Source organism: Benincasa hispida, chromosome 7, assembly GCF_027475165.1.
Source record: "Benincasa hispida cultivar pf3 chromosome 7, pf3_genome.v1.1, whole genome shotgun sequence".
In the NCBI taxonomy this organism is placed as follows: Eukaryota; Viridiplantae; Streptophyta; class Magnoliopsida; order Cucurbitales; family Cucurbitaceae; genus Benincasa; species Benincasa hispida.
In genome coordinates, this window is record NC_143484.1 from 38,740,995 (window position 1) to 38,762,162 (window position 21,168).

At 36.3% G+C, this 21,168-nt stretch overlaps 1 protein-coding gene across 5 annotated transcripts; it reads left to right on the plus strand.

The window, feature by feature from the left end:
• Positions 1 to 416: 416 nt before the first annotated feature.
• On the plus strand, positions 417 to 14,691 carry EMB2765 (P-loop containing nucleoside triphosphate hydrolases superfamily protein). Of its 5 annotated transcripts, XR_016530522.1 has the most exons (16): positions 417 to 1,140; positions 1,706 to 1,795; positions 2,686 to 2,748; positions 3,808 to 3,894; positions 3,977 to 4,129; positions 4,222 to 4,382; positions 5,002 to 5,236; positions 5,546 to 5,656; positions 6,168 to 7,226; positions 7,356 to 7,619; positions 9,972 to 10,157; positions 10,325 to 11,479; positions 12,008 to 12,346; positions 12,868 to 13,515; positions 14,171 to 14,223; positions 14,353 to 14,691. XR_016530522.1 is itself a non-coding variant. In XM_039035600.2 (14 exons), exons 1-14 carry the CDS (start codon positions 724 to 726, stop codon positions 13,303 to 13,305), a joined length of 4,758 nt encoding a protein of 1,585 aa, XP_038891528.2. In that variant the 5' UTR covers positions 417 to 723; the 3' UTR covers positions 13,306 to 13,810. The 5 variants fall into 5 exon arrangements, 1 of the variants encoding a protein (XP_038891528.2); XR_005482682.2 differs by having other exon boundaries at positions 12,868 to 13,519; positions 14,171 to 14,691; XR_016530521.1 differs by having other exon boundaries at positions 14,171 to 14,691.
• Positions 14,692 to 21,168: the final 6,477 nt, after the last annotated feature.

The window sequence follows — 21,168 nt, forward strand, 5'->3', positions numbered from 1 at the left end:
ATGTCAAACATACATAAAATTTGAGATCAAACCTGTATACCAAATTCATAGTTTGATTGGGTTGACACATCAAGCAGAATCAAAGTCAAGAATGTATAACTTGCACTTCGATTCAAATTTTATCTTTTGCGAGATTCACTCACCCATATACGTGCATAAATCTCGAAATGCATTTTGAAAAAGAGCATTTATTGCATGAGAAATTTGGGACAAATCACAAATTGTCACATCATTTCTCAAATTAATGGCGAAATTATAAATAATTAAATTTGAGACTAATTAAAAATTGACATGTATCCCAAATTAAAATTGAAGACATAAATTGCTAATCCAAAGGGATCCATTAAACCAAATGACATTTTTAGTAGGGGCAATTTAGACATTTCAAAGGCCAATTTACCAAAAGCCTTTGGATTGGAATTGGTTATAAGATATAAGACGATCACGGCTGTGGTCGGGTGATGGCTATTTACGCCGACGCCGGCGCCTCCTCCCTAATCAGTTAATTCCGACCGCCACGGCGAAGATTTTCACCGTTCACCGTCTCCAGCAAGTCACTAGGACGTCTAGACCGACTCTGCTGCTCTTTCAAAACTAATTTTCTGAGGTTTATTCCTCAGTAAATCCACCCCCCTAGCTAAAGCCCTGTACCACTTCTGTAAACTCCGGAGCCCTAGAACCCCCTCCCTCCGCCATAGAAGTTAAAGTTTCCAACTACTTACAATGCCGAAGGTGTATGGAACTGGGGTTTACGATTTCAAGCGCCACAGAGTGGCGGAGTACCCCGTCGAGTCCAATCAGGTCGACGACAAGCCCGTGGAGTCCAAGCCTGGTGCGGCACTGCCAAACACTATAACGCTTTCGGAGATTCAGCGAGACCGGCTGACGAAGATTGCGGCGGCGAACTGGTCGAAAGTAACCGACCCTTCGAAGCCTAAGAAGCCCTTTGATCCAGAGTTAGTAAAGAAGATTTATGAGACGGAGCTTTCGGTTAAAGAGGGGCGCAAGACCGTGCCTCTGCAGAGGGTGATGATTTTGGAGGTCAGTCAGTACTTGGAAAACTATTTGTGGCCTAATTTTGACCCGGAGACTGCGACGTTCGAGCATGTAATGTCGATGATACTCATGGTTAATGAGAAGGTAACAGCTTTCTTGAATTCTTGGACTGTTCTCGTGAGTATTTCTCCGTTCAATTGTCCTTCTCGCTGTGTTGTAATGGAAATCTATAAAGCATTTCGCCGGAAATGTAAAGTTGTTGCTTGCTAATCCGAAATTACTTATTGTTGCAATAACAATAAGCTTTGCACAGTAATTCATGGTTTCTGGAAGAGTGTTCGTTTGGAAGAAGTGCTTGTTTCAACCAGGGTTTCTTTATTGGTTGCTGGCATATTAAGGAAAAGGAGAAAAGTCCCCCCCTCCATTCCCCCCTTTTATTATGTGCAGCCACAGTTTAATTAATTTTATGAAAAACTGAAGTGAACTTTTTAAGAGCTCATCCAGAAGCCGTACCACTCTTTCATTACCGTTATTTTTTTTAGAACTCAAGGACACGAAAGGAGGATCTTTTATTACCGTTATTAGGTTCTAATTGATTGAAACAGTGTATTATTGTTTATTTCTTTTAAAATTGAAAATGCCATTTTTTGGGGAATGCTCATAATCTGAATCTTCTGTGAGACTTACAAATTGAAATTTGATATTGTAGTTTCGAGAGAATGTAGCAGCTTGGGTATGTTTTTATGATAGGAAGGACGTCTTTAAGGGGTTTCTTGAGAGGGTTCTTCGACTGAAGGAGGTTAGTTTTATTTTGATTGACTTATTATGTATCCCATCCCATGCTTGTGAGAATTGCTGCAACGATAATTTTAGTAGAAAAATTATTATCCTTTAGTTTTATACTTCAATTTTGATATGTCATTGAGTAATTATTTATATATGTGTGTATTTAATTGAGAAACCACTCTCATCCAGAGGAATGTAAATACAATGAGCTATACAAAAATAGAGGCCGTTCCAGTACTGAAAATCGGGTAAAGATTTAGTTACTAAAATCCTACTAGATTGGACTTTTCTTTCTCATCTTTGTAGAGGCTTGAAATCCAGAAGAAAGTATGCTTCTTTACTTAGCTCGTTCTTGGCCTGAATTGGGTGTCTTGTCTAGTATCTAAGCGGACAGTTTCAATCATATTTTGGGTTGTGCCTTTTACTTCCGAATATGGAGTTGCATGGGGCAGAGCTGTTGTAATGGTTGAAGAAGAAGATAACCACCTACTAGTCAATTGTGCTCGTGTTTTGCTAGTTTGGGTTGTTTTTGCAGCTCTCTGTATCTATTGTTGGTTGTTTCTTAGTTTAAGAATATGCCTTATCCTCTCTCTCTCTCTCTCTCTCTTGTTAATTGTTTTTCTATTGATAAAATTGTCCTGCTTCTAATGAGAACCATTATAAGTAGGATTATGACTTGACTTTATGCTGATGATTGGGTATTCAGCTTTATTATGTCTTAGTTTCTACTTAAATAATTCCTCCTCCCGACTGAAAGTTTTGGGAAGTTTTACTTTTAATGTCATCATATGAATGTCTTTTTTGTTATGATGTAGACCAGAAATTACTACATTTTTGGTTATTTTAGACCATAATTTATCATTCTTTTATCTGAAAATGTAATTACTTCTATTTATGACGCAGGGAAGAGAAATAAGCATTGCAGAGAAAACAAATTATCTTGTTTTTATGATTAATGCCTTTCAGGTATATGACTTGTTTATTGCAATTTACTTATACGGTTATCGTTGAACCATTACTTGCTGGGTTGTTTTTTTCTTTTCTTTTCTTTTCTTTTTTTTTTTTTTGGTGGGGGGGAGTCTATAACAGAAAAGGAGGATAGTTAAGTTGAACAATCCAAGAAATGATCAGCTCCCAGACATTTTGGAAGCATCTCGAACTTGAGAATATGGTGGTTTCTTCTTTCCTAGCTACCAAAGGCCACCTCTCATTACAATACCCAAATAATCTTAGTTTTGTGATGAAGAGGATGGCCATATACTCTCTCTCAGAAAAAAGGATGACCATATAAGAATTGGTCAATTATATCTTCTGATCTTTTGAGAACTGCAAGTATAAAAAATACTGAAAATGCTAAGCCAAGCAAAAACAATTAACAAACAAATGATTGGTAATATGTCAACCTTATTCTCCACTTTGCATTCGTGACGGGCAGGGGTGCGTGCGTCTGCTGGTATCGTATATAAGAGAAAGGCTGAAAGGAAACCCAATTGAACATCTTTAGCTCGTACCACTTTTTATAAGTTCATGTGCACGCATGCCGGCTGAGTACGGAACGCTAGCTTTCTCTACTTTAACACTTCGTTCACTGCTGGCCCAGCGGATCTCGTCGTCCTTGTACATAAACACAAAATAGGAGAACTCGTAAAACTGAATTTGGACTTAATCTGTTGTGTTTACTGTTTACAAATTACAACTCATAGCACAAGAGTCTATATATATGTATTTTTAGGAATAAGAAACGCAAGAGTCTATATACAGAAGGTGATTTTTAAAGAGTTTTCCAAATTACTTTATAAAGCTTAGGGTCTGTTTGTGAATTCATTACAAAATAACTTGTTTTTAAAGTCAATGAAACATTCATATTTATGCATGCCAATGTTATTATTTACCTTTTATGGAATTGAATAGGCTAGTAGTAAATAAATTTTCTAGGATTCGTGACTGTTTTCTGCCAATATCTCCCTGTATTATCATTTATTCTTCTTTTATATCTTATAGATTTTTGAAAACTAACCTCTGCAGAGCTTGGAGGATGAGATTGTCAGTGAGACGGTATTGAGAATAGCAGGTCTGCAGTCTTGGCACAGTTTATCTTATGGTCGTTTTCAGGTATGACGTGTCACACTCTGTCGTTAATCTTCTGTTACCTTTGGAATATGTAACAATGATTTTCTTTTTCATTCATCTGCAGATGGAGCTTTGTCTTAATACTGATATAATTAAGAAATGGAAAAGAATGATAAAGAGAGAGGCTAAAGAGTTTATTAAACGAGGGGAGGTTTTTGATCCATTGTCAACTCTTGAAGTGAAGTTCTTGAGAAATCTCATTGAAGAGTTTCTGGAGGTTGCCTTTCTTTCTGATTAAGATTATTTTTGTAATTTTTGTGCAAAAAATTGGCTAATTTCTTTTGTTCTTCCCTTACTTTTGGGAACCAGGTTTTGGATGGTGAAGTGTTCCCTCTGAGTAATTCAGGTGATGGAAATGATCAATTTGTTGATGTCAATGGCTTGATAGAGGGAGACAATGCTTGCATTTTGTATTGCGAGAGGTTCATGGAGTTTCTGATTGATCTTTTAAGTCAACTCCCTACAAGAAGGTATACTCAAATGCTGTGACCACAATTTACATCCTTTGTTTGAATTTAAATCTTGATGGATGGAGTTTGTTTTATAGTTTAATTTGTGATGGATTGATATGCAGTAGTCTTAATTTACTTGACCATTCACAAAATGATAATTTCTCTTCTTTCTCTCTCTCTCTCTCTCGATTGTTAGCCTTTTGCTATTGTGGTTGACTTTCTTATTAAATCTCTATTGTAGTTTATTTCCCCCCCAATTTGTTGTGAATAAACTACATTAATGGATTTTATGCGCATTATGGCAGTTAAATATGTATAGTTATTTTTTCTATTTGATTTATTTTGTTTGTTTTGTTTCGTTTTTTTTTTTAATTTTTATTTATTTTGTTTATTTTATGAGAAACAAGAAATGTATTAGAGAGGGCCAAACCAAGGGCCACAGAAAACAGCCTAAGGGTTGGAGGTAGAGCCAAAAACTAATGAATGAGTGCTCTCCAATCACTTGTTTGATTTATTTTGTTGATCTTCATTAATTGATTGTAAGATTACTTGCTTTAGTTACATTTGCTTAGTGACTTTCTTCGTTTTATTCTTTTAATCATGTTTGTCTCATTTTTCCCCTTGTTGGACCATTCAGATACCTTCGACCTCTTGTTGCTGATGTTGGTGTTGTTGCCAAATGTCATTTAAGTGCCCTTTACAAACATGAAAAAGGCAAACTTTTTGCTCAGCTGGTTGATCTGCTGCAGTTCTACGAAGGATTTGAGATCAATGATCATGTTGGGACACAATTGACGGATGATGAGGTTCTCCAATCTCATTATGACCGTGTCCAATCTTTTCAGCTTCTTGCATTTAAGAAGATTCCAAAGGTTAGTTTTTAAGATGATTTAGAAGCGAAAAGGATGTTTAACCATGCAAATGGATGTTTCATTTATTCCCTTTCCATTGTAAACAAATAATACAATGATGACTAAAACAGTAATTACAAAGGCACAAGAGGTTATGGAATCCTCTTATTAAAAAATGACAGGGCATTTGAACATGTAAGGTACAATGAAGAAAGAGGCATATTTAATAGATTTTTATTTAATTATTACTTTTACTATGTCTTTTCTTTATAATTTTAATTTAATTTGTCAGCATGACTAATGTATTTATCACTCTCTTCCTTTTCTTAGCTGCGGGAACTTGCATTGGCCAATGTTGGTTCAATTCATAAACGTGCTGACCTTGCCAAGAAACTATTGGTGCTTTCTCTTCCAGAGCTGAAAGATTTGGTTTGCTCTAAGGTCTGTGAAAAATTATTATCCTGGGATGCTAAAAATATAAATTGAAAGACGAGTTGATCGTTTTGTTTGTATTTCTGATTTATCAGAAAGCAGTAACTTATCAACTTCAATATCACTATTGTTGGATTCATTTCATAGTTTTTTACTTAATCTTCAGATAGGGACGCCCAACCTAGGGCAGTGTTCAATTAAGATGCCTCGTGATTAGGGAACTGTGGTCAACTCTGCATGAAAATGTAATGGAATAACAAGAGTTTTCCATTTCTAGCTATGGGTCTTCAATGGAAAGACCATAAAAAAATCTATAGTCACTTCTTTTTTCCTGAAAGGATATAACATTTTCACGGAAATTATGAAAAGTACCAAACAGAACTATTTTATTTTCTTCTCGCCCTTGTATGTTGTTTTCTTATCTCTCATTTGGTTTGCTTTATGTGAAAGTTCGCTGCCAGCTTCTAATAACAAATAGTTCTAAGCTCCTTTTTGGCTGACATTTGTGTTGCTTTTGCAGCTCAAGTTAGTGTCAAAAGAAGATCCTTGGTCGGATAGAGTTGATTTTTTGATTGAGGTTGTTGTTTCCTTTTTCGAGAAGCAACAGTCTCAAAAGGAAGCCATTAATGCACTTCCACTATACCCAAATGAGGAGATAATGTGGGATGAGAGCGTTGTGCCAAGCATAAATTACTCGGGGGAAGGTTGCTTGGCTCTTCCAAAGTTAAATTTACAGTTTTTAACGCTCCATGACTATCTTCTGAGAAATTTCAATCTCTTCCGCCTGGAATCAACTTATGAGATCCGTGAAGACATTCAGGAAGCTGTACCCCATCTCCTTGCCTACATTAATAATGAGGGGCAAACTGCTTTCCGTGGCTGGTCAAGAATGGCCGTGCCAATTAAAGAATTCAAGATTACTGAGGTGAAGCAGCCAAATATTGGGGAAGTCAAGCCTTCATCTGTGACGGCAGATGTCACTTTTAGCATTTCTAGCTATAGAGCCCAAATAAGATCTGAATGGAATGCTCTTAAGGAGCACGATGTTTTATTTTTACTTTCTATTAGTCCATCATTTGAGCCTCTAAGTTCAGAGGAAGCTGACAAGGCCAGTGTTCCTCAACGTCTTGGCCTTCAGTGTGTACGAGGATGTGAAATTATTGAGATTCGTGATGAAGAGGGAACTCTCATGAATGACTTTACTGGAAGAATTAAACCGGATGAGTGGAAGCCTCCTAAGGGGGAGTTGAGAACTGTAACTGTAGCTTTGGATACAGCACAGTACCATATGGATGTCAGTGCTATTGCAGAGAAGGGTTCAGAAGATGTCTATGGGACATTTAATGTCTTGATGAGGAGGAAACCCAAGGAAAATAATTTTAAAGCTATATTGGAATCTATCAGGGATCTTATGAATGAATACTGTATCGTTCCTGATTGGTTGCACAATATACTTCTTGGTTATGGGAATCCTTCTGCTGCTCAATGGACTAACATGCCAGATCTTTTGGAAGCAGTAGACTTCAAAGATACATTTCTTGACGCTGATCATTTGAAAGAATGTTTTCCAGATTATGAGGTTACTTCTGTCTTCTTCTTTTTAATTAAAACGATTTCTTAAATTAGTGAATTAATATCTCTGCCTCTGTTGTATATAATCAAAATTCAAAAGTATCCGTGTCTAAATGTATTATGTTCATTTGTTCAGGTCTGTTTTACAAATCCCGATGGTGAGGAGATTTTGCACCCAAGTCCCCCTTTCCGGATTAGGCTTCCTAGAGTTCTTAAAGGTAGCAATCATGCCCTCCCGGAGAATAAGAAGTCTTCAAGTATTTCAAAGAATGATGTAAACATGATGGATGCCTGTGCTGAGAAGGAGAAACTTATGGTTGAGGCGTATACTCCTCCTGACCCAGGTCCTTATCCTCAAGATCAGCCTAAACAGAACTCTGTCAGATTTACTCCAACACAGGTTCTTCTTTAACATTTTGCTCTTTATTTTTATTTATTTTTCATGGAAGACTGTTTTTGACTGATGTGAAGTGTAAGACTGTTCAGCAAATCTATTTTTTTTGGATTAGAGCAACCAATCAATTATATGGCTTTCAATATTGATGCTGCCTGCAAAGAAAGAAACAATATCAATGAACTCCAAGATTCTAGATTTTTTTCTCAAGATTATTAAAGAATGAAGATTATTTCATTTCTAAGATGAGGTTTCTTTTTCAATCTGCAGCCACATAAGTTTTGGAGGAACTCCTTTAATCTTTTAGGTGGTTCAAACTAATAGTTAATTATGGCATAGAACTTCCTCCATGAAACTGAAAAAGGGCAAATGGAGAAGTGATGATCAGACTATTGCACTTCTCTTGCAAAACTACATCATCTAGGACTTATCTGCACAAGTTTCTCCTTTAGACTTGAGAGGAATAATAGGATTTTTAGGGAGGTCGAGAATTTGGGTGAGGAGGTTTGGGAGGTCTCAAGTTTTAATGCTTCTCTGTGGCATCAGTCACTAGGCATTTTTGTAGTTATGGTCTTGGTCTTGGTCTTGTTCTTTTGGATTGAATTCATTTTTATAGCTAGTGTTGGGCTCCTGTTTGTTTGGAGCTTGTTTTTTGTATGCAGCGGTATTCTTTTTATTTTTTTCAACACTAGTTTAGTTTCTTAAAAAAAAAAAAAAAATACACGTAAGAAATTGATAAGGACTAGTAATAAAAATTGGATATCCAATATGTACATATCACCATGAGTTCCTAGTTGTCTCTTTCATGATCAGATTTTTGTTATATAACTTTTGGTTATTTTGATTTAAAAAGACAAAAAAAAAAAAAAAAAAAAAAAAAGAAAAAAAGAAAAAAAGAAAAGAAGACTTTTCAATGATTTCCAAGGGTGATTACAAATTTATATTAATAGAAATAGACTTTTCAAGTTTCATTAATATATGGAAAAAGAGTGGAATTCCACTCAATCACTCCTACAAGAAACTATTCCATATATTTGCACTAGTCGTGATAGAATGACAAAACTTGGAATGTTGCTGACCATTGGGACAGCAGATTGGCCGTTTGGTCAATCACCTTTCGTCGTTTGCTTAGAGATGAGGAGATCATTTCTTTTCAAGAGCTACTTAGGGTTATTGCAACAAGGAAAATTTCAGAGGATGTTGATAAAAGGGAGTGGTCAATTTCAGCCTCGGGTCTCTTCACAGTCAATTCCCTTAAAATACACCTTTCCCCCTCCTCTCCATTGGACAAATCTCTTTACTCGGCCCTGTGGAAGACTTGTAGCCTGATAATGCTTTTTGGTCAGCTGAATGTAGCTTCAGTTTTGCAAAGAAAGTTGGCAACCAGCTATATTTCTCCTTCAATGTGCCCTTTGTGCCTACATTCGTTTGAAGACTCCCTCCACCTTTTCTTTGCGTGTTCCTATTCAGCTTGGTGTTGGGAGAAGTTGCCGTCCTTCTTCAACTTTTCATGGGTTATGAGCAATGATTTTAAGGGTAACTTGCTGCAGCTTTTAGATGGTATAAATCTCCATAAATCCAGCCGTATATTGTGGATTAATGCGGTCGTCTCTATGGTTTGAAAGAAATCAAAGGGTGTTTCATGATAAGGCTCTTGGTTGCCAAGATCGATTCGAATCAGCCCGTCGGCTTGCTTCTTCTTGGTGTATCCTGTCCAAGCATTTTAATAGCTACAGTTTATCAGAATTCAATCTCAATTGGAGAGTGTTTGCCTCCCTTTCGAGTGATGGTTTTTAGCTTTTTCAGTAGCCAGCGGTTCTCTTTGATTTCTCTTTGATTTTTCAGACTGTTTGTTTCTGTTTTTGCCCGTGTTTGTTCATTTTGGGGACTGTAATGCTTAGTGCTTTTCTTATATTTATAGCTAGTCTTAGTTTGTTTTTGGATGTGATGAGGGTGCTAAGGGGGTGTCAACCTAGTTGAGATGCCCGGGTGCGCTAGCTGATCCGTTTGGTATTCGGTTGTTATTCCGCTCATTGTATAACCCTCTTGTACTTTGGGCGTTTGCTCGCTTTTCTCTTATATCAATGAATTGTTTCCTTTTCAAAAAAAGAATGACAAAACTTGGAAAGAGGACTCAAGTTATTAGTCATTTTGCATTACAATTCTTTAGAAGTTATTCATTTTTCTTATGTGCATTTAATTTCCCTGTCCTTGAGTTGATTTAATTTCCTGAAATAGGGGAATTTGGTTATTGAATGGATAACACCTTTGGACATCGTTGCTTAAGTTGGTGTGTTTGTTGATGAAACTCTCTATTTGAACTACGAGTCTAACTTGTTTATTTATTTTTAAATGTAGGTTGGAGCAATTATCTCTGGTGTTCAACCTGGATTAACCATGGTTGTTGGTCCACCTGGTACTGGAAAGACTGACACAGCCGTTCAAGTTCTAAATGTTCTTTATCACAATTGCCCTTCACAGAGAACATTGATAATCACTCACTCAAATCAAGCTCTGAATGACCTATTCGAGAAGATAATGGAGGTAAATGAAGAAAACTGTTACTATCTTTAGAATTAGATTACATTTATCTGTCCATTGTGTTAATGTGTGCAGGCACTACAGTGTTTATTTTTATATACGCATAATTTAAGCTATCTTGCTGCATAGTTTTTATAATATTTTTTTCCCGACTTCTCTAATGATCCCAGAGAGATGTTCCTGCCCGCTATCTGCTTCGCCTTGGTCAAGGTGAACAAGAATTGGCAACTGATCTTGATTTCAGCCGACAGGGGCGTGTCAATTCGATGCTTGTGCGGAGGTTGGAATTGCTAAGTGAAGTGGAGAGGCTGGCAAGATCTCTCCAACTCCCTGAAGATGTTGGATATACTTGTGAAACTGCCGGATACTTTTGGTTACTGCATGTGTACTCACGCTGGGAGCAATTTATAGCTGCGTGTGCTGGAAATGAGGATAAATCTAATTTTGTTCAAGAGAGATTTCCCTTCAAGGAATTTTTCTCCAATGCACCAAATCCAGTTTTCACGGGTGAATTTTTTGATAAAGATATGCGGGCAGCTAAGGGGTGCTTTCGTCATCTCAAGACAATGTTTCAGGAGCTTGAAGAGTGTAGAGCTTTTGAATTACTCAAGTCTACAGCTGATCGTGCAAACTACTTGATGACTAAGCAGGCAAAAATTGTTGCAATGACTTGCACTCATGCTGCCCTAAAGAGGAAAGATTTTCTTCGTTTAGGTTTCAAGTATGATAATTTGCTAATGGAAGAAAGTGCACAAATATTAGAAATTGAAACTTTTATACCAATGTTACTTCAGAGGCAGGAAGATGGTTATGCACGTCTCAAACGCTGCATTTTGATTGGTGATCACCATCAGTTGCCCCCTGTTGTTAAGAATATGGCTTTTCAAAAGTATAGCCATATGGACCAAAGTTTATTTACAAGGTTTGTCAGATTGGGCATTCCTTATATTGAACTCAATGCTCAAGGTCGTGCCAGACCAAGTATAGCCAAGCTTTACAACTGGAGATATAGAGAATTGGGAGATCTTCCCTATGTGAAGGAGGCAGTCATGTTTCATAGAGCAAATGCTGGATTCTCTTATGATTATCAGCTAGTGGATGTGCCGGACTACCAAGGGAGGGGTGAGACTGCCCCTTCTCCTTGGTTTTATCAGAACGAGGGGGAAGCTGAATATGTTGTTAGTGTGTATATTTATATGCGTTTACTAGGGTACCCTGCAAATAAGATATCTATCTTGACAACTTACAATGGCCAGAAGCTTCTAATCCGAGATGTTATCAATCGTAGATGTGTACCATACAATTTCATTGGTGCCCCTAGCAAGGTATCTTCAAAATGGTTCACTGTATGTGAGCAATTACATTATTTGTTGCTTATCGTAATTTTTTAGTTAATGGAATCAGTATCTTTGTACACATTTTGATGTTCTCTCAATTGCTAGTCATTATATTTGTTGTGGATAAACTACCATCTCTTCACCTGCGGTTCTTTTTAACAACTACAGCCTAAAGTAAACTCTCTTTTAACTAATTGGAGAAACCTTTTGTTATTCCCTTGGATGGGTTCATCCTTTGTATCATTTAATTTAATCAATATTTCCTAAAAAGAAGAAAACTGTGACTGTCCATTGGGCCGAATAAACCTAAATGTTTTGCGTTTTTCATGTTTGCATATATCTAATCTTAATGTTGCTGCCTGCATGTCTTTATTTGTTAACGGATTTTGTTTGATATTTGAATCTAAATGTCTAAATGTCTTGCATTCTTCATGTTTGCATGCATCTAATCTTAATGTTGCTGCCTGCATGGCTGTATTTATTTGTTAACAAATCTTGTTTGATATTTGAACCTAGGTTACGACAGTTGATAAATTTCAAGGTCAGCAGAATGATTATATATTACTGTCTCTAGTTCGAACCCGCTTTGTGGGGCACCTTCGTGATGTTAGAAGATTGATTGTGGCCATGTCTCGTGCTCGACTTGGTTTGTATGTCTTCTGCCGCCGATCTCTGTTTGAACAATGTTATGAACTGCAGCCAACATTTCAGCTTCTGCTTCAAAGGCCTGACTGCCTTGGACTCAACTTGAATGAGATAACATCTTATACAGAACGTAATGTAGCAGACACTGGTCCTATTTACCATGTGAGTGGTAGTGAGGAGATGGCCAGCATTCTGGAACAGCTTTATCAGGTATTATCACAGGCTTATCGCTTGTTTCAACTAGCCTTAGGATAAAATGCTAAGTGAAATTAATTTTCCTATAAGCACTTATGGAAAAATTAATTATTTTACAAATCTTAATAAATAAAAAATACTCCAAAGATGTTGGGTTGACTTAAAAATTATTTTTGAAGAAATACTTTGATAGAGATGGATTAGCCAAAAATCAGGATTAACCAAAAATCTTCCAAATATGAATAAGAGAAATAAATACACTTCGAGAGGATTAGCCTAAAATTTCCTTAGTTTCCTCCCACCACCTTTTTCTTCCGGTGTTCAAGATCTGGGATTTCTTTTTCTCCATATTGGCCAGAGAGTATATTTATTCCTATTATTCAAATGGTTTGTGCTCTTGGATTTGCAGAGAGACCATCAAGTTCAAGTTTTTATAAAGCTTTTTTCCCCCTTGTAATCGAGAATATAGTTGTTAAGTGGTGTTCTTATGTGATTTGTGTTATAGTCCTGCGGATTGCTAAACCTTTTCCCTGCAGATTCGGATCAGCAGCCAGCAATTTGATGGGTATACCACACATCCGGGGCAGCTTCCTCCCAACGACAATGTTGACATACAGCAAAATGCTATGGATACAGAGCAGGCCAATGATGATGGTGTTTCAGACACAACCATGGAAACTTCAAAGACCGATGGTCTTGCAAATGGCGCAGATGGAGGTTCTGCAATTGAAAATGGTTTAATTGAGAATGAAGATGATGAGGCTAACAAAGACAGTGGACCGAAGGAGGAGCCAATGCTCGAGGATAGTTCGACGAAGAATGATGATGATAATGAGGCTAAGAATGATGATGATATTGAGGCTAAGAATGATGATGATATTGAGGCTAAGAATGATGATAATGAGGCTGATAAAGATGATGAAAATATTGTGCCACAGGAAAGTAATTCTGATGGAACTACAATGGAAGAATAATTTGGCTCTTCACTTCGATTATGGAGTTGGCTTTCTGAAATTTGAAAAATATGATTGATACACATACGTTAAAAGTTGGCACGATGGCACTGTCCAATAACTATCAATTTTGGAGAGTAGGACTAAACACCGATAACTTGTAGGCAGTCAAAGATTTCACGACAGATTAGAGTTTTGAGCTGATCAATCGTTGCTCATCTTGTTTGAAAGGCAGGTATATATTTGCTTGAAACACGGTATTGCGAGACTGCTCGATCACTGGAGAGACAGTCGTCAGGGAAAGATGCCAAACTGATTTTGTGATTTGATCTCATTTCTAGCCATGCTCAATATTGGGTGTTTCTGTACAAGTGAAATGTAAAAATTACATTTAAGCCTTCATTTTCTGTAGTTTCAAAAAGTTTTGATTCTTGTAAGAGTAGCTTGACTTTAGAAAAATATTAAATGAGTAGAGTAGCTAGTAAAGCATATGCTGCCATTTATCTATCTTTGAATTTGACCGAAATTCTACATCCCCTTCAATTTTCCTCGTCTCTACCATAGCATGTTGCTGTATATGATCAAATCAAATTTAAGACCTAAATTTATACAATATTTTATGAAAGAAAAAAACCTTTTATCCATAATTATAGGTAATGCTGTGATCCCAGTAATTGCATATCTAACAGCTTTCTTCAATCCTCAGCTATTGTAACTCACTTTTATATGGAAGAATTTGAATTTAGGAGTAACAGTGGCTTTCTAATTCCTTATTGGTGGTTGGGGTGAACAATATTCAACTTCAAAGTGCGGAGTGGTGGGATTTGCATTAATTGTTTGCTTTGGCTTCTTTGTTTTGGTTTTGATATATGGTTCTTGTGTGCAGGTTGGAATGCGGCTATAAACTTCTATTAGTCAGAGTTGGAACTCCTGAAAGAGGTTTTTCTCATTCATGTTTTTCTTCGAGTTTTCCTTTCAACGTTTCATCACATAGGATTTATCGCATCAAGAGCACATGGAAAGACTAGTCTAATTCTAAGAAAAACTTTTCGCTTTTCACTTCCGAAGGAGATTTACCAATGGGACAATGGGAGAAGGTCTGCTAGAGTTTAGTGCCACATTAAAAGGAAGGCTCAAAAGGCATACCTAACAATCAGATGGGGAAGCTACAACATAACAGCCTGGAAAATAAATCCCTGAAAAGGCTTTCGAAAAACCATTGCCAAAAGTGCTTTCACCTACCTACATTTTATATTAAATTATTATTATTATTTGCATGAATCATCTTGATGGGGAAAAATCTGTCTCATTCCATCTTTTAGGTTTTTTCAAGAGATATTGAAACTTTAAAACTGGGAATATTGAAAATTTAATGGAAATCTAAGAATATCTTTGATTATGTGGAAATTATGAAAATCTGAGAATATCTTTGATTATGTCCAATTATTGCATTCTGAAATTCAAGTCATACATATTTAATGATTTCAATGTAGGGAAAAAAGATGTCATGTGGATTGTCGAAATCTACAAAACCCAAATGCTAAATTGGGAAATGGAATCAATTATGTATGTAGAATTTATCTTTGACGCAATTGAGTGATGGAATTAGCCAAATCCAGGAAAAATGAGGTTAATGTCTGAAAATGAGAGGAGAATCTTAAATTAGTTGTGCGTCCTATAAAATGAATAGGATTAGTGGCTTCCCTACTTTTCATATTAGTCAGTCGTTGCATCATTGTAGATAATATCCTACTGTCGGAAGTTGGTGGAGGGTTGTCATAGAAATGTTGGTAAGGGTTGTTATACTCCTTCCTAGATTTTCTTCTTAATCAAGAAAGAGGTATGAAGACAATAGATGTCAACCCTTTATGACATCCATTGCCCATCTCGACTCCTAAAACTTGCTTCTATAGCATCTGTAACACCTGATAAATAGTTTAATATACTCTCAACCAAATTCTCCAATGTATAACTACAACTAAACACAGATGCACACAATATATATATATAAGCCAGAGAAAATTTATATAAGTTATACAATAGTGGTTCCAACTAAGGTTCTACCCTTCCCCTCTAATATGTACATGATGAGTTGACACTTAAACAACAAAAGATGGACCACCTAAATTTCTCTTCTTCCTTTAGAACTTTTAGTATGTGGCAGACTGGCAGATCAGTTAGACTCCAAGGAATCGACCACTACTTGGGAAAGTGAAAACATTTTAAAAGGTGAGCTAAATTTTCCGGTGAGTGGCTTTCCTTAGCATGAAAATATAGTTGTTAAATAAGACATAAAACTTTTATCTTAGGGTTAAGAAATCATCTAGAAGCCATAGAAAACATAACATCTCTATAAGTACTTTCAAAACCTTGGAAAACTCAAATATCATTCAACTTGTTTGGAAATTCATCATCCTCTAGCCTTAGTTGAGGGAGAGCCCTTTTGCTCAATCGCTCAACGTCGATTTCCTTAGTTGATGTAGAGTAAACTCAATACAATTAGCATCGATAATATTGTTCCTATGTTCACGTGGACAAGCCTCAAAGGCTACTCATATACTCATGCCCTAGATATCGTCATCCCTTAGGTATTAGGGAACCCAGATACCTTCGTCCCTTCAGTATCGGGTTTACTCAGTAAAAACATTATAAAACATAGTTCACGTTAAAACTCATTATTCTAAGCATAAAACATTCCATTACAAATTCGTCATAGAGTTACAAATCATAGTAAAATAGACTATCTTAAGGAATGCTAACCAACGGCAGATACCTTTGACCCTTCAGTATCGGGTTTACTCAGTAAAAACATCATAAAACATAATTCACGTTAAAACTCATTATTCTAAGCATAAAACATTCCATTACAAATTCGTCATAGAGTTAGAAATCATAGTAAAATAGACTATCTTAAGGAATGCTAATCAACGCATGGTTTTAATCCTTTGAACTCAAGTATACTTCACAAACCTCTTTTCAAAGTTCATCACAATTAGGCTTAAAGACTAAAGTTCATCACAATTAGGCTTAAAGACTCGCTTTGAAAGCTAGAAAGGCATACATAAAACTCATAGAAAAATTCAATAAAATATACTTCATTTCTCATTGAAACCTCCAATCTTTTAAAGAAAAGGGACTATGCGTCCACACATCAACCATTATGATTAAGTATGCGTTGGAAAATTACTTAATGAAAATCATGTTTTGAAAACGTAAACACATTGCAACATAAACATTTATGCGTTGGAACTCATTAAAAAATATGCCTTAGCTCATGGAAATTAAATCAAGTTCAACTTAATTAAAACTAGTCACTCATAATTTTATGTTACTTCCCCAAAGGACTATAAACTTCTCTTATATGCGTTTTCCCTATGACAATGATAGGTACTTCTGGTTAATGCCACTAGCTTCCTTTTGAGCTGAACTTTATCATTCAAGCTTAACATCACACTTAGAAATTTCCTTATAACTCCTTAGTGCCTAGCTTTTCTCAACGCATCACCCAACACTTAGTCAGTTACCTTGCAATTAGGTTGGTTGGTGGCAGCACATGCACACAGGTGCTTAGGTAGGCGTTAGGACACGCTCACCTTGTCTAGGTGTTGGGCGCTTGCTAATGACACCCTTGGCGTGTCTTGGCTGTTGGCCCTTTCCACCGTGCAACTTCATGCCTCACCTCGTGCATGCACCTCAACCAACGTCTGCCTACACTCGTGCATGCTCTTGCCAATGCTTGTGCCCACCCATGCATACCCTCGTCCAACCAGCTGCTTTCTTATCCTTAGTTTGCAGCTACCTGCTTGTTCATCCGACCAAAATTTCATATTCAATGTCCAGCTTAAATAACTCAATTTTCAAATATTATTTCATAGAATTTTCTTCTAAGAACTTGTTCCTAAACATCTTAACTTTCTTACCTTAAAAATTGAGCTTCAAATTTCTCTTGGTGTGCTCATTAACCTCGAAGCTTTCCAGCATGCCCGAGTAGTTCAGAAACTTGGAACATTCACCAAATTCTTCAATTTTCAACTATAGTTCGATGAAATTTCTTCTTGGCAGCCCAATATTATCTTCAACACTGATTGAACTTCAGATTGGCAGCAAACTCTTTCCCTTTTGTATGAGAGAAATGGGCAAACCAAGCTTCTTCCTCACAACCTCTTTTTTATACTAAGCTGTGCATGATCAAGTGGCTTAATGGAATGACACCTAGGCCACTAATCTTTGCTGATGGCCCCTAATCACACCACTTAGCCCACTAACCGAGTGATTAATCTATATGCTTCAGCTTCACTCTAACACATAGGGCTAGCGTCCACTCAAGCCCTTTCTCGGCCAACGCCTACTCCTTCCAACACCCACATCACCTAACCTTAGTTGCTCTTCTTCAACCTTGTCGCTCATCCCCTCAATTAGCCTCTATGGCATGTGTCAGTGCCCCTTCTAAGTGACACCACTTGCTCATGCCAACGCCTAAGCCTTTGGGAAACCAGATGTTTTGACCTCTAAGTCCCTCGTGAAAGAACCAGTGAAGGTCTTGAACGGAAGCGGGGATCGGTCCCAAATCCTAATTTTTACAGAACATACAATTTTACAGAAAACATATAGAAGAAAGCATTCAAGATTAAATTTACAACATGCTAATAGAAATTGAGAAAATAGATAAAGAGATAAAAATACTAACCTTTTAAGATCTAATCTCCTCGTAATTGTTTCTCCAAAATGTCACGTACTCAAAACTCTAATTGGCCACCACACGAAAGTTTTCTCTGTATTCTCTAGGATGAGAATTTAAGGAGTTGTATGGGCTCTTGGTATTTTTGGTGAGGGAGTGAGATTGAGAGAGGGAGAGAGTGAGATCAGAGAACTTTTCTCAGAATTATTTCTCTCAGCTTTTCACTATAAACTCTAGGGGAATAAGAAGAACACAACCCTCTGCACCCTTTCCCACAAATGCACATAGTAGAGAGAAAGCTACCTCCTAAATTTTTTTTTTCAAAAATAAAATAAATTAAAAGAAAATTTATTTTAATAAAATGTTAATATATATTTATATGATAACCACTTTATCATGTAATATATATTAAACTTTATGTTATATCAAATATAAAATATAAGCTATAGTTTAATATTGTATCGAATACAATATAACCTATAGTTTTCATTCTCTCATTAATGCATGGTATTTAATATAAATCTCATTTATAATAAATTTAATCATATGAATCCAATTCACATAATTAATATTTGAATCATATTCAAATATTTATTTCATCTCAAATAAACTTTATATAATAATATATCATATACATTATAGTAATTATATCATATACACTTAAATTAAATTTATTATATCACATATAATTAATTCCTTCAATTAATTTGAATAATTCAAATTAATCCAAAATTGATTCTCATTTAATCCATGTTGAGCTATAGAGAGAACTTTATGAACCTTTAGCTTGAAGCCCCAATGATCCATTAACTGTCAGACACTCCACTAAAGACTGATAGCGGCACTTTTTGAACTACAAATATATTTCTGTGTCCATTGGATATAACAGTCAACAACTGATGACCCTTCACAAATTGCTCGTAAGTACAACTAGGCCAAAATTACTGTTTTGCCCCTATAGTTCTACATCTAACTCCTTAAGTACCATTGATCCCTCTAATGAACAATAAGTCATAATTCAACTATGACCAAACCCATTTTGGGCCAAGAGAGAGTATGACACCACATTATTCAAGCCCCCAAGATCAGCTCTTAAGGGAGCAATTTATGTACTTACCTTGATGTCGGGGAAGAAGTGAATTCTGTCTTGTGTAGCTGTGTTCCCAGCTCCCCAATCAGACGAATCCCCAAAATGGTAGGCTTGTTGAGTTGGCGATCTGACCACTTTCACCCATACAAATCAAAGGAGTACATAATTGACAGGCCCGGACTACGAAGAAATGAAGAATTAATTTCTTTTGAATTCAATTTGACTATGGAAAAACAGTAAAAATGAAATTTTGGTTTTTAGTTGAAATTTTAAAAAATGAAAGAAAGATAAAGTGCAAGGGATAAATGAGACAGTAATTGGTTCATCTAGTTCTCGGATCAAGTAACCATTTAATGCAATTTAAATCATGGATCATGTCACCGAATTATGCATGCATAGCTACCCAATTGATGCAAATTAACTAATCTCTACAAAGGCCGACAATCAATTAATTTGAAACCAGTCAAGCGTCCTAATTAATAATTAAGGCTGGAAAGACTGTGCTCTAACTAACCTACATGCTCCTAGATTCAATTGGGTCCTTAGCGGCCATAAAGAACTACAACCACATGCATTAAGATTTAGGATTCAACTATGCTGATTAACTGTCAGGAAAAGTTATGTTAAATTAACCAAATATTCTTCAAATCTAAATTAAACATGCAATGCAAAGATTCAGGGTCAACCTATAAATCTAAGCATACACATTTAATCGATGCTACCGGGTAAACCCAAAGGATAGACGAACTACTAGGATACGTGCGAGCTTGAGATTAACTAGCAAAAGAATTGCAATCACAATAAGGGTGTCAATCCAACATACAAATGCAATTCGAAATCAAGCAAGATTCAAAGAAAACACAATTCTGAATTAAAACACATATTTTGGCAGAAAACTCAATAAATTACATGATTGCTCGATCCAAGAATTAGATAGAAAGATTACCTCATCGATTCATAGGCAAACCAATGAGATACAATACATGTTCATAATCCAAAATTAAACTAAAAACTATCCTAATTATACTGAAAATAAAGAGGGAAAGGAAGAAAATAGTGTTAGGAATCAATAATAATGACTTGTTGATTTTGCATCTTATTATGAAAATCCAATAAACGTATCATTGGCTATAGTCTGAATACTGTAACGTTATGTAGTGACATAAGCAGGATCAAGTTGACAGTATATAGCCTAAATAGTCTAATAAGTATATGGATGAAATTGGGTATCTCATCCTGGTAACACTATTGGATGCGACCTACTCTGTAGTTGTTAAAAGAAGTTGTAAAGCGCTACAAACGATGTAATCCACAAATTGTTCATGTTGAGACATGTGAGTGGGGGCATCCTATGCAATGAGTTTGCATATAGACTGGACCACGAAAATTGTCACTTTTCTTTATAACGGTCGTTTACTGTTAAAACTGACTATTTCATTTATCAAATAACTTAGGTTAACTATCTTAATCCTGAGCTAGTTATGAACTCCTATTTGTTCGACATTATCCTTTGATCTGCAAATGGTGAGAGTAGTCCAACAGCACTGCTCAATAAGCTTCCCATTTTGGGGATAAGACCGGATGAATAGCTGGGGACATAGCCTTGCAAGATGAAATTCACTCCTACCCCTAAGGGTTAGTAGATAGGTTGCTCTCTTAAATACCAATTCCAAGTCTTGAACAATTGTGGCCCCACCTTCTCATGATAGAGAAAGGATTTGAATCATAGAGATTATGAATCATAATTATTCATTAGAGGGTCGGTAGGAACTTAAAGAACAAGATATATTCATAGGGGGTAAAACGGTAATTTTGACCTAGCTGTGATTACGAACAACCTGTGAAGGATCGACTAACTGATTATGGTTATTAAGTGGACATAATATATCTACAGTGAGGGGAGTTCAACATGGGCTATAGTGGAGTGTCCCATTAATTAACGAATGAGGGTTAGATCGGACTAATGAGTTTAGCCGATTAATCTCGAATCGTTGGAGCCCATGATCTGTAGGTCCGCGAGGTCCCCCTACTAGCTCGTAAATGGTTAAGCTTTAGAGTAGCTTGAGAAATTAATTTGAAGCGATCAAATTAAACGGAATAGGATAATATATATTTA

What these genes read in the sequence shown, in the direction of transcription:
- EMB2765 (XM_039035600.2), top strand. Translation starts at nt 724, where the DNA reads ATGCCGAAGGTGTATGGAACTGGGGTTTACGATTTCAAGCGCCACAGA. An exon ending in TCATTGGTGCCCCTAGCAAG is followed by an intron (nt 11,480 to 12,007) that starts GTATCTTCAAAA and finishes ATTTGAACCTAG; the next exon opens with GTTACGACAGTTGATAAATT. An exon ending in TTCTGGAACAGCTTTATCAG is followed by an intron (nt 12,347 to 12,867) that starts GTATTATCACAG and finishes TTTTCCCTGCAG; the next exon opens with ATTCGGATCAGCAGCCAGCA.